Here is a 14,176-nt window from a genome sequence, read left to right as displayed (position 1 = left end):
AAAAACAGACACTCTTCAAATGGTAAAGACATACAGTTAGCTTCCTGTCTCAAAATGAGAATAGAGTGGAAGGTTTTGCTCCTAAATTTTTTAATTTTACATTTGACAAAAATATCAAATAAATTTAGTAATGGCTCCTTTACCAAAGAATATACCTTGCTTATTTCAAAAGGTGAATTAATTTATAACTAAATTCTCAGTTTGTAATTTATGTTTTCAAAGAGAAACAACATTCAGATTTTTAAAAAATAATATATTCAAAGCTATCTCAAACTCTCAAAGTATTCAGTAATGGCAGCCTTTCTAAAAGATCTATCTATGAGATCATTTGACATCCACAAACTAAAAGAAACTTATTCCCAGAAAACAAAGTTGGAAATAACTTTTATTTCTAAACTGTACTCCTAGTTTATTTAAAGGCATGATAATCTGCCTAACATACTCAGAAGAGAGATGTCTGATTTCAGTGAGAGGAGATGACAATATCTCTATTAAGAATTATAACTACAGCAACAAGATATTCTTACTTGACTTAAAACTTTCTATTTTAACAAGTCAAGTTCTATTAAAAACTAGATGGACCCCCCTAAAAAAAAATTGACTGTATAAACTAAAACCTGTCACTTCAATAAAACCTTGTGAACTGTTGACTTTTAAATTCCTCTGGACTCTGAAATTATGCTACCAAACTTCTAGATTATTCAGCACAATTGGACTAGTGCTACAGTTGGATGACATGTGAAATAAGCTAATTTCACAAAGTCATCTCTGGAAGCAACAGGCTCAAATTATATTTTGTAACAGCAAATTAAAAGATTAAAAAAAGAGATAGTATTTACTTTACATTAGACTTTTCAGAAAACGCAGCAATTCAGTAAGAACCTCTAATAAGGACACAGACTGACGGTAAAAAGATGTAGCTGAACACCTGCCAACACTTTGTAGAAAGTGACAGACGGGAACAAATAACGTCAAAGTTGATTTTTTCTCAATTAATGTATTAGTTGCACATGAAAAAGACTTGAATTTTTATTTTTCTGAAAAATGTGCCCTAATTTCAGAGACCTTTCTAAAGTTCACACCCCAGTGATCTTGGTGGTGGCTTTGGTTATTTTCAGTTGGAAGTGAGCTAAAAATAAATATCTAGGACTCATGCTGAACGTGGGATTTCCTACCATGAAAGGCACAGGCAAATTCAGCCCCTTATCTGACACATGGCAGAGAATATTTTCAAAGTAATAAAAGTACAAACATTAAAAATGTAAGTTCACAGACAAGTGAATAGGCTATTTCTTTTCTTCTCTCTATAGAAGTTTATTTCAATGGGTTTAATCACTAGCTCAATCTCAGGAGATTAGGGGGATAAATATTTCAGATTAAAATCATTTCTTTCTTTTCTATCCATTTATTCCGCCAGTTAGCGCCTACCACAAGCAAGGCACTGGGCTGAAATTTTCTAAAGCAAATACTTAACGGCTGACACAAGGAGGCCAAAAAGGTTGATTCCTTTTATAATGAGAACCGTTGTGATGTGAATCTGACTTCTTCAGTTCTTGAGCCTAGAAAGCAAATGTTCAAGGAAGCCTAGGCAACTCAGGGTGCCTCTCCCAACTTCCTGGGAGACTGTTGCTGAGTCGGGACCCCAAAATACTAACTCCCAAACAAGGGGATGTTTCATATCACAAGGACAAGCACTGCCTCCTGAAGACCATTTCCTAAGTGGACCTGTTAATTCCATCCTCTGAAATACTTGGTTTAAAAATAAGAACGCTTTCCTTTCTCTGTGCTCAAGCGAGTTTAACAACGTCCAAAGGAGGCTGACTTCACAGGACTCACCACAAAATAAAACATTCCCCCCCAAATAATACTGCTATGACTTCCAACTTCCATTAGGTTTATTTAAGTGGATTACACCTGAAGAGGAGGAAACACCTGCCACAGACATAGCATAAATATTCAGTTATTTCAACTTACTTCAGAAGGTGGAAAATTTCTATTAAAATCCAATTAAGGGGCTTCCCTGGTGGCGCAGTGGTTAGGAATCCGCCTGCCAATGCAGGGGACACGGGTTCGAGCCCTGGCCCGGGCAGGTCCCGCATGCCGCGGAGCAACTAGGCCCGTGCGCCACAACTACCGAAGCCCCCGCGCCGTGCTCCGCAATAGGAGAAGCCACTGCAATGAGAAGCCCGCTCACCACAACGAAGACCCAACGCAGTCAAAAATAAAAAAATAAATTAAATAATTTTTTTAAAAAATCCTATTAAATCAAAACCACAAGCTTCTTGCATAAAATTATTTCAATATTCTGACAAGGTACTGCGGGGTGTAGGGGATAGGAAGGCATTCCTTAAATTCTTAAACACACTCTGACTGAGAAGAATCTATTATGTTAAAAAAAAAAACATGAAATAAAATGCATTTCTTGGAAAAAAATATATACATACACACACATACAGTACATTGTCAGAAGAGAAGACTGGCCCAAAAAAAATTACAAGACCAACCTCTACATTAATTTAAAGCAATTTCAAAATTAGCCAGGGCAAGTGACTAGTTACATTCAAATACAAACTCTTTCAAGTAACAGTTATGATTACTATGGCATTTTATTCTCCAGCTAGCTACTTCAAGAAGTCTAAATTAATCCAGCTTCACCAGGAGTGAGATTGAGTCCACATTATTTCATTTTAGACAAATGTGCTTCTTTGTATATCTAGATTCTATTACCTTTGCTCTTTCTAGATTATTTCCTAAGTGATATGTAAAAACCTATGTATCTCACTATTTTTATTCTCTAGTGCAAAGATAAATAATAGATCTTGCTTTAAAAGGGAGAAATTTATGAGTCAAAAGTCATCATAAAGTCATTTATAAGTTTTGATTTATAAATCAAAAGTCATGATAAACATCACACAGATATAAACCAATATACGCAAAATGAATGCATACTTTAAAAAATAATTCTATACATCTGTGTATATAAAGTAACATGCTATATTTAAAGTTGTTTTCTGATCACTTCTCGATGCAATATTGGAACTATGACTACAGTTATGAGTTCATAGAGCTTGGGGAAAGGAGATGGAAGGAAGGTGACATTTAAAAGTTCTTCCTTTCCATCTGTACATTTTTTTGAGTTTACCCGGCAGTTTGAAATCACACAGAGCTTCAAAAGCCACCTAATCTCAATTCCTAGTTTAGAAATTCCACACTATCAAAATCTCCAGTCCTCTCTGTACACAAAATGGAAGCATTTTCCTTTTGTATATCCATGAGAGTGGTGTTTACATAAGCAACAGTGAAGAATCATCAGCGCTTTACAGACACTGTTAGAATTTTCATCCATTAAAGCTACTAGCCGGTTTGCGGCTTTAGTTTCCTAAGTTACCAAGATAACGACCTGCATTACAAACATAAGCACTTTCATTTCTAAAGAGACATTAGATAACCCAATTACAGACTAATCACCATGAACACGGCTGATCACGTGTTCACACCGTGTATATATAAGCCATCCCTGTTAACTAACCACACTTCCAAAGGCAAATTCATAATTAGCTGGAAATCCTGATTCTGTGTTACAAATCAAGTTAACAAAAAGCTTCCTTATTTAAGGGCTCTGTTAAACTCCCGCTCCAATTAAAATCAACATATTTTAAAATATGTGCAATAATGAGAAATGAAGAAAAGAGGGAAAACAGACTGACGTGCCAACTATTAGTGGTAAGTGGTACAAAAATGAGCTATCAAGACTACATACAAATGTGAACAGTTGTATATTAAGTGATATCATTAAATCTACATGGATTTTCCATTATAACAGAAGAGGTGACATTAGTATTCAAGTACTTCACCTCTTTAAAAATGTCCCAAAAGGTAGCCATTAGCCACATGCGTCTACCAAGTACTTGAAATGTGGCTGCACAAGATTGAGATGTGCTGTAAGTGGAAAACACACACCACGTATTTAGACTTTAGCACAAAAAGCAGAAAGCAAAATACCTCGCTTTTTTATGTTGATTTTCTGTTGACAGGGTATAATGGATTAAATTAAACAGTATTATCATGGATTTCACCTGTTTGGTTTTTTTTTTTTTTTTTTTACTCTTTTATAAGGCTACTAGAAAATAGAAAATTCAGTACTTTGTTATATTTCTATTGGACAGCGCTTATCTATAATGTTTACAGGACTGTTTTCATCAAAGCCACTGGGTGACACTGTTTCTCCACTAAATTGATGCAACCAAAGCAATTTCCTGGCAGAGGAAAAAGTCTTGCACATACACGTACACACACACCAACGGACATCGTGTGCTCCTTATAACTATTCATATTCTTAGGATGAAAAAACATGAATACATATAAGTAACTTCATCACTATCTTAGCAGGACTGGCAGTACTTAAAATCTGTAATAATCATTCAGATTCCTCAATAATAAATGACAGCTCTAATCAAATCAAACAGACAGAAGCTGTTTCGTTTGTGACTTTTCCCAAATAGCTTTCCATCTTCTAAATGGTAATGTTCTTCATGACTTCCTCTAATATTACATCCTATTTATTTACATTTTAACAGATTCCTACAGAAACCATGCAAAATAATTTAGGTGAACAAAAACTACCAGCTGTTTTTGCTAACAAAGAAATGCTTTACCCATGTGCAGATGACTTTTCAAACAGAAGTCTGAAATCCTGAACATTTTTAAATCAATTTATTGAAAAACTAAAATGAAAACCAAAATCAATATTTACACCACCATCACACACTCTTCTTTGATGAGATAAAGAGTGTACAAAGTAGGACTTTGCAATGCAATTGGCATTCATTTCTGGGACAAAGTCCTGAATAATACATTCTAAAGGCTGCCTGGTAGGTGACCAGAAAATTCATTGTAAGGGCTCCAAAGAGTTTTGTGATATGTGTCCTGTCAATGGGTTTTACTCAATCTTCTAATTCTGAATGAGAATTTAGAGTTGAAAATTACAAATGAAACGTAGGCTTAAAATGATCTGCCTTACTCCTTTCCTACTCTGTTCCCCCAGCGGCAGATTCAAGTCCAAGAGAGAATTGGATAAAAGCCAACATTTTGCTGCAGGCTGCTACAACTTTTAACGGACTCTCCCTCAGTTTCCTTTTCTCTAAAATCAGACTAATTCTAGTCTCCTAACTACAGCCTGCACAGAATTAAGCATTTTAAGATCGCATTACAAGTTCCTTACAGCCATAGACTACCTCAGGATAGGAGAACCATCGTTGTGGTACCTTGAGGTATAACATGTCCTAAATCCTATAACAGTTTTACCTGTATTTCAGAAGTCCTATTAGTGTATACTAAATAATTTCCACTTCAAAGAAACAATTTTCCCTTGTCTTCAAAACCTAAACCTGCTCAAAATCTAAATAAAACATTTATATTTAACCATTATGTATAGAGGACCTTCTGAAAATCTGTGAAAATATCAACTTTTTCCCCAGAAAAATGAACAGATGAAGTTTTACATAAAATTTCAGAGAAGCGATGAACAGATCTGGATCTAGATTTAAAACCTGCTCTAAGCTATTGTATGCATTCCTTCAACAATTATCTAAGAGGTCATTTAGATATTTTACTGTGATTTCCCCTTTTCTTAGGTTGATGTCTCATTACCCTAACTAGGTTCTAAGCTCTGCAGAGCTAAGGTGCTACATCATACCTGTGTGCAATCTGTATGCTTTCTAGCACAAGGCTTAACACATAGACAAAAATATGTTGATATGACTTTTTATAGGTTCACCGACCAAAAACTTTTATGAATAACATTAGCTAAGGATAGCATCTTTTAAAATAGTGTACATTTTGGGTGAACACGTACGACTAATATTTTCAACAACTGCTATCTGACAGATCTTTCTCTGAACTATAACTTCTGCACATCTTTAAGATTTCTCCCCCCAGAGATCAAACCTGTGTATCTTACGTTGACAACAGTGCAAACGTACATTCTCAAGTGCAAAGTTAAAAGACCATTCCCCAGGAAAGCCTTACGGAAAACAAAAACAAACAAAAAATACTCCTTTAAAAAATACTACCAATAGTAAAAGTATATACTGATAGCTAATTCCTACAAGGATTTAAATTTCTATGTAAAGGATCTAACGGTCATTTGAATATTAACAGAGCACAGATTTAGGTGCAAGAATATGGAGGTGTCTGACTCTTCTGGCTCATTCTGAATTATTTGATAGAGCTTCGCTGAAAACGTGAATGTAGAAAATAAACGCAAATTGAGTTTTCAATCTAATATATTTGAGGTTTTTTTTTTAAGACACAATTATAAATATCACACTCAGAAGAGAAAAGGGAGGCGGAGACTCCATGGAATAGGAGACACATGGCCAATGAAAACAATTCACCAGAAACACGTAGGATTATGTCTAATTTCGCAAAGCTCAAGAAACTTGCCCTATGCAAAACAGGTTTTCTGAAAAATCCAATTCCCACCCCTAAACCCCAAATAAACTCATTCTTTTGCTAGATTAAATATGCCAAGTTTTCAAGGAAGTCTACATAGACTCTACTGGGCTGTTACTGGCACAAACCATATTAATTGAAAATCTTAAAATGTAATATATAGGCATGTTTCTAATTTTGAGGCTCATAAACATCCTACTTCAACATAATAAATGAGAATTTATTGAAAAGGGAAGTGAAATTAAATTTGGTGAGGCCTTTATTCACGTAGAGTCCTGAAGAGATTCTTCTCAGAGCTGTATTTCCTAACAGACTACAACAAATTCACACAAATGTCACTACAGATATAATGAATGTTTTTTCATGCCAGTGTCACTCACCCTTGCCTGCCTGCGCCCCTCCCCTCCAGGCTTTTCAAAATGTATTTCATACACAGAGTCACTGTTCTGGTTGTTTATTTAATTAACATGACAGCCCAGCATACACAGCATTTCTTTCAGTTCTACAGTTTTAACTTTTTTACACTTTAGGCTCAATACAGAAAGAGTAAAATTACTGTTTGCCTCCTTCCAACCTCTGTAAATTTATATAGATTCACTGACTCTTTCTGTCAAAACAGTTTTTCAGTATGCTTTAAATGTCTATATTCACCAAGTAAAATCACAATTTTGTCCCTACACACCAAAAAATTCTTTTCCCTCACCTTTCCCAAGGGATGAGAAAATCTTGTTTTTTCCTTTTTAGGGTTTTCAAAAGTTGGCATTAATTAATTTTAATTCTGTCAGCAGGTCATAAATAATCAATATTGTTCTTTGTATAACCATGAGCAGAGTTATACTACTGAAATGTGATAGAAGCTACAATTGAATTAAAAACCCATGGTTGTTTCAGAAACTTATTCAATTTGAGAAGTGTTATATTATCCTGAAATGTATTTAGGAGTTTAAAGGACAATACATTCTGTATTTTCAGAAGCAATCTATACTGTAAATGCAAGTAAGTTATACTTTTTACCAATCATGTAAGAACGCCTACCATATGCCTACCATTGAAAACTACACCTACTACTATATTCCACTATTTTTGTTTTGTTGTTGGCTTTTTTGCTTGAAAATACCTTTCTTACATCACTGATGAAAAACGTGATTCTACTTTTGATAACCAACCACTAGACTCTTGCAAAAACTACTACATTCCTACAAAAATCTGCTAAAGATGTTTTTTGCTAAAGATGTTTAATTGAGAGCTGTAAGGACTTATGTCTGGGAAACTATTTTGATGTTTAATTACACAATGTGAAGTATATAGCTGTACATTTCTGACTGATACTGTACCCATCACAAAGAATTTTGTCATGAAGTGGTAAAACTGCATTAACAGTGAGAGGCATACGGCTTGTGTTTATTTTATGTGAAACCATAGGCAAAGATATTAAATTCTTCTTAATATGTAACTATAATAAAATGGCATTGGTTTGGAATCTTTCTTAAATCAATGTGCATGGTGGTCCCAGTAATTAGAGGGGAATGTCTGGCCAATTGCCTTCTCTGATGTATGAGGAGAATAGAGAGACATCCCTTCAAATACAATTTCCAAGTGTTAAAAATTGTTAAATTAAAATTTTATGTTTAAAACTAACATATTTATTAATCATGCATAATATCTAATAATCCAAGAAATTCTAAGGACCTTAGAGTTCAGAGGGCACGGTGATACCTGCTCAGGGACGTGAACATCTGCTCAGGAAAGATACATACACCTTAATGGAACCATCTGCCTTCTTAACCAAAAAAGTACAGTTTGACTCACTGATCTACAAAATCTTGAGGATACTGGGCTGGTAGGATTGAACTAAAAGCCATGCAAATGTTACCAACTTTGTTCTTTCCTGAAGCAGATACCTTCACTTGCATCTCACAGACACACCCCACGTCCCATTAATTCTGGGACTGAAGACTAGATCTATGTCTCTTCTCTTTGGTTGAAGCCATCTTTATGATCAATGCTGCAAAACTCAATTCTATATGTAATAGCTGATCTACTGTCTTCAGTATGGTTGGGGAAGGGAGAAAGGGAGTGAGGGAGGGAGGAAGGGAGGGACAGAAATCCATCTGTCATTTGGTTTGCCTTATGAAAATTTTATCATCTACTCTCCTTGACCTTTTAGAATTGAGTCATTGCAGAGAGAGAGGTCCCAAGAAAGTGGCCACTATCATTCATCTGGAAAAGAAAAGGCTGGAATTCTCTCACCTTTAAACCTCGTAATGAGCAAGGTCCAAATAAATTCTCAAGAGGACTCTGCCAGCCTCTCTGTGTTTTATGTACTCACACCTCTACTTAAAATTCACTTGTTGCCTGCGATTGTCTTAAGAGTAGACGTTCTTTCAGAAAAGAACTCCTAATCAGGTAGCATTCAGGCCAGTGTTATATATGTGTTTTATAATTATTTTGATTCTTGACTTCATAAAGCATGCGGATGACAGTGGTACACTTTGCACCCTTAATGAGAAGTTTGTTTCCTTGTGGTAAAACAGATAAGCCATTTACTATATAGCTCCTGAACTTTTCACACAGGCTAACGTATGAGATATTGCCCTGTCTTATAAGATCCTAGTGCGTGTTAGTTCCCACCCACCCCCAACAATTATGCTCAGCAACAACCTAAATGAGTCATATATAAAAACTAGCCTTAAGTAACACGTTCACACTCACCCATGCCCTCATTAAAACTTCCAGTGAATAAATTTCTGCTAAATGTAACCTTGTTTTTCCATCAACCATAAGAGATAGTCTCTCACTTTAGAAGAGTCTTCATAAACACAGCCTTTAAAAAAATAGCAGCCAAGAAAACTGACCAAAATAGATTACAAATATACATTTTCAACAGAAGTCATCAGCAAAACACGTAAAAATGCAAAGCTCAGTTAATTCCTTATAAGTTTGCAGATTATTCAAATCCTCCTTTTATCAATTCAAACCAGAGAAAACCAATAAAAATCTACAGGCTAATTAACACCGCTGGTTAATTCCCCTAAACAACTTCTTATCTTAAATCCACCCTTAACTCCTTACCTTCTAAATGTTAATATGAAATTTCAGAAATTTTAATTTCAGAGGCTAAACGACATTAATTTGGAGTCAAGTTATTTATGCTTAAATCACAGATTTGACTTAGAAATTTAGGTTAAATTTTGCAATGATCAGATCACATTTCCTTATAAGTTAAAGAAAAGTGTGTTCACAAAATATTTAAACTAGCAGTGTTTTCATTTAAAAGACATTCTCTAGGTGACTTTAAAAAGAAATTAAAATGTTTTTCCCCCTCATTGGTTTACCCTTAAGTAGACAGCTTACTTTATTCTGGTGATTTCCAGATTTCTACCAAAACTGAGTATCAGTCAGTGGCCTGTTTTTAACTTCACTCTTAGAGTAAGCTAAACCCAAGAAATATTTGCTTTATCTAAACGAAAAGCTAAATAAGTACATTTGTTTTAAAATAAACACAGAGACTATGATGCTGTCATCCATTCTGCTAAATAATGTCAAACAACCACATTCTGTGGGTTCAACTCCATTTCAGAAACAAACTGGCCACCACACCATATGGTGACTGCTATTTCTTAGAAATACCCAAATGATTATCCACAGAATAACCTAAAAAGAAAAAGCTTAGTATGTCTTAGGATACTCTCTCACTCCCTGAAGTTGTCCTAATAGTACCACAGGTAGGCATAAATTTAAATGGGAAAAGTGTAAATTTCCACTTGCTGTACATAAGCAGCTCTCTACCACCCCTACCCCCAAGTGTCAAATCAGCTTGGAGTAGAGAGGCAAATGCTGAGGTACTCCTTCTCAGATACAATCTGCTTTTAAAATTGGGATTTGTTCTTTTATGCCCTTTATAGCAACTATACTCCATGGTCTCAAAACACTTCATGATAATAAGGAAATTGGTCCCCATAATTCACTGAACTTTTATTTGGGATAACTTCACTCATAATTCTAGATTCCTCCTCCTCCTCCCTGAAAGATTGATATTCCCAGCAATTTAGAAATACTCTCCTGAATTAATGTTTCCTGTATAAATCCATTTGAATTTCTAAATATTCACTTAAGTATGTAGATACTCAAGAGATATGTTTTCTTAAGTTGATACTAACAGCGCAGTCCATGATTCTGGCAAATTCTTAAGTTCAGACATATTGTTCCCCAAATTGAAGTTTATGACGATAATACAAAACACATGAGCATGTAATAATGTATGTCCCCAAATCACACTTAAAAACAAACTGGGCACCACCAAACGCAGTCTCTTCAAGTAAAACGTACTGCAAGACCAGAGAGCGTATCAGCACCTCACCTTCAAGCATGCCTTGCTTTAACTGTAAAATATTTTTACTGACGTCCATAAAAGTTTACCTGTCCCTTTAGAAGAAAAAAATTTTATAAAAAGAAACAGAAAGAAATCTAGTAAAATCCTCGTTTTAAAAATCACCCATCGCTTAAAAAAAAAAAATTAAACTTAATTCGAACATTTCTGCTAAAGGAGGAAAGCCTGAGGCAAGCCATACGCAGGTGTAGCAGATCTAAAAAGTTGGCCCAGCTGTGGAAGACCCCGCAAAGCTCATCTAGTTTTATTACTTATTCGGGTTCCTGTTGTTCAGGTTATAAAATACTGTGTGAGAGGGGGAGAAAAACCCGCTAGTTTCCAACTAAGTCTGAAGTTAGAGCAGTTTTCTGGGCTATCTTTCTTTCTGTTCCCAGCGCTCGAATTCCCTCCACTTTGTGGCGGATCCCAAGGGTTTCAAGTTTTCCCGAGAGGTGAGTGAGAGGGGCTGCCAGCGCTTACCTGTTCCCTCGGGATGCAGGGCAGGGAGGTCCTCCGATGGGACTTGCTGCTGCAGCCCGACATCTCGGCGGACACCACGGAGCTGGACCGCCTCCTCCTCTTAAACACCGGGATCTCTTCCTTGGTCCCAGCAATCAGCTGGGACCCGAAATGCTCCCTCGGAGCCGCCCCCGTGGACTGTGGCAAGAGTTGCTCCACGTACCTGGCCAGGAGGATCCCCAGCACTCCGGCCAAGTACGCCAGGTAAGGTCTCCAGGCGACCTTGAACCTCTCTAGGGAAATGAGGGCCACGGTCCTGACCGCGCTAGTCAAGGCGATCATGAGGACGCCCAGCCTCAGCCTCAGTACCAGCCATGTCGCGGCGGCCAAGCAGCTGAGCACCACCCCCGCGGCGGGGAGCGAGAGTAAGTGATCCTCCCCGACGCCCAGCCCAATCTGGACGAGCGCTTCCCCCCCGCAGCAGGCGGCCAGCAGCGCGACGGCCAGAGGCAGGCGCACCCCGGCGCGCTGGAGGTACAAGCCCATCCAGAAGAAGGCACACAGGAGACTGAAGAGCAGCGCCGAGGGCTGCAGCCAGGGGCCGAGCGGCGCGCCGCCCCCGGGAGCACCTCCCCGAGGCCCCGGGAAGACGCCCCCTTCTGCTCCCGGGGCCGCTTCCTCCTCCTCCTCCTCCGCCGCCGCCGCCGCCTCCTCACTCCGCTCCAGGTCACAGCCAATCTCCCCGCGGACCAGCCTCACCAGCAACGCCAGCAGAAGGGACAGGGAGCCCGCGCACAGCGCCGAGGAAAGTTTCTGCGAGCGCCGGAGCGGCCGCAGCACCAGGGCGCCCCAGCAGCCGCGGCAGCCCGGGTCCCGGGGCGATGAGGGGCCCGCGCGACGGTGGCAGTCCGGGCCCGCGGCGGTGGCCGGCCTCGCCTCTGCGTGGCCGGGCTTGGCCCCGACTCGGGCGGCCTCGCCCGGCACGGCCATGGTGCGCCCTCTTCGCGGAGTCCCCGAGGTCCCCCCGACGCCCCCACCCCGCCACACACACACACACACAGACACGCACGCACGCTCGCTTGCTCTCCTCCCAATCCCACCCTCGGAATCCCTCCTTCTTCTCCCAGGCCCGCGAGCACTGAAAGTTTCAGCTTTCGAATAACTCCTGGAGAAGGCTAGATGCTCCAGAGAGAGGAGCCTTCAAGTGAAAAGCTAGCACAGGCAGAAACGATCAGACTTCCTCTTTTTCTCTCTTGGGAAAGCTTTGCAAAATTCTCCGCTCCACCCCCACCCCCCGACTTCTGTCCTCCGGGGTCTCTTCGGACTTCAGGATTTTAAAGATTGCCCGAGGCGTCCTGCGCGCGGGGTCCGCGGCCGCTGCTGGAGCCGGGGGCGCAGGGCGAGCTCGGGGCCATCCCGGGCGCTGCTGCGCGCGGGGCCCGCGGCAGATGGAGGTCCCCCTTCTCTTCCTTCCTGCAGCTCTTTCTCTATCACTCTTTCTTTCTCCTCGGCCGGTCCTCCCCGGCCCGGCCCCAGGAAGCGAACCGCCATTGCCTGGGGCAGAAAGCACAGCCTCCCCAGCGTCCGTAGGTCCAGTTCATGGCAAAGGGTGGAGAAAATGGAAAAGGGGCTGAGAAATAACCAAGAAGTTGCTAAGTCCCGTCGGAGAGAGACCCAGTCCGAGAGACGAGCGGCTGCCGCAAGGGAAAGGAGGGAGGGCGAGCGAGCTGGAGAGGAAGGGAGGGTGAGAGGAACGGGAGGGTGAGAAGGGAGAAGGAGATTTGCTCTCTCTTTTTTTTTTTTTTTTTCCTTCTTTTTGGTGCGAGGTTGGTGGTGATTTGCAATGTTGCAGAAGGGAAGCGAGTGGAGACGACTAGTTACAATTGTATAAAAAGCAGGCAGCTGGAGTGATCTGCAATCCCGCTTGCTTTCTTTAAGGCAACTCCCTAGGAAAGCTTTCCCAGCTCAGCTCCCGCCCCTCCCCCGGAGGAGGCGCTGCTCTCAGCTCCGGCGCTCCTTTCCCCGGAGCCGGGCCGCGCAGCCAGCACCTTGGCGAAGGGGTTGCTCAGACCCGTCCACCGCCCAGCTCGTTGCATCCGGGGGGCGCGGGGGTCTGCGGCTGGCCCTCACGCCAAGCTGGCCAGGACGTTGGGGGAAAAAAGGACTGTGCTTGGATACTTAGCAGGCGATGGGAGTCAACAGACTTCCCACTGTCGTGAAAAATGACAGCCACATCTACTGTCTGAGTGATTCAAAGATGCTTATATCAGGTACAACAGCAAACCAATTTCAGGTGGCATTGTAAGGCCTTGACTGCTCCTGCTGGAAGGTCTGTTTTCAACAGAAAAGCCAAGCTTTTCTGTTGGGCCAAATAATGGAAAATCTCAACAAGCTACCTAGACCGTAATAGCATTATTTAAAAAGAAGGGGGAGGGCAGAGCATTTTTAAAAACTTGTTACTTTAAAAAAAAATGCATGCGAATAATAGTCAACAGTTGTTGTTGATGGTGGATGGTAAAACTACATTGAGATTAAGTGACCCTGGCCTCAAAAAGGTGTACAAAGTTAGGAAGCCCAAACAGTCAATCATGAAAGTAATATAAAGAAATCTCAAGAGATGGGTGGTGAGAACAGGTAGGTTAACACTAGAAAAGATCTTAGAAGACCGTCTGGTTGTGAAATACTATGTCTACCATGAATAAAGCTTATGAGAAAAAAATCATGACCCTAGTTATTGAAGTTTACAGGCTACACATTTCATGTACTGTAGGAATGTAGTATTTGTGAAACTGAAGGAAAAAAATTTAAAGCTAACTTTTTTGGGCAGATTATGAGAAATAATTCAATATCTGTTCAATGGACTTTTTTAAAGTCCATCAATGTGGGGAGCTGGTT

At 40.0% G+C, this 14,176-nt stretch overlaps 1 protein-coding gene across 1 annotated transcript in view; it reads right to left on the bottom strand.

The window, feature by feature from the left end:
• The window catches only part of PDE3A (phosphodiesterase 3A), a 306,358-nt gene extending 292,383 nt beyond the window's left edge, over window positions 1-13,975 (bottom strand). The window contains exon 1 of the mRNA XM_036865657.1: window positions 11,303-13,975. Within this exon, the coding sequence (XP_036721552.1) occupies window positions 11,303-12,271 (969 nt within the window). The 5' untranslated portion in view covers window positions 12,272-13,975. The remainder of the gene's footprint in view (window positions 1-11,302) is intronic.
• Between the last annotated feature and the right edge of the window lie 201 nt (window positions 13,976-14,176).

The sequence above is a fragment of the Balaenoptera musculus genome, chromosome 10 (assembly GCF_009873245.2).
Source record: "Balaenoptera musculus isolate JJ_BM4_2016_0621 chromosome 10, mBalMus1.pri.v3, whole genome shotgun sequence".
NCBI classification, from domain to species: Eukaryota; Metazoa; Chordata; class Mammalia; order Artiodactyla; family Balaenopteridae; genus Balaenoptera; species Balaenoptera musculus.
Note: the sequence above shows the minus strand (reverse complement) of the source record. Positions and strands in the feature narration are given on the sequence as shown.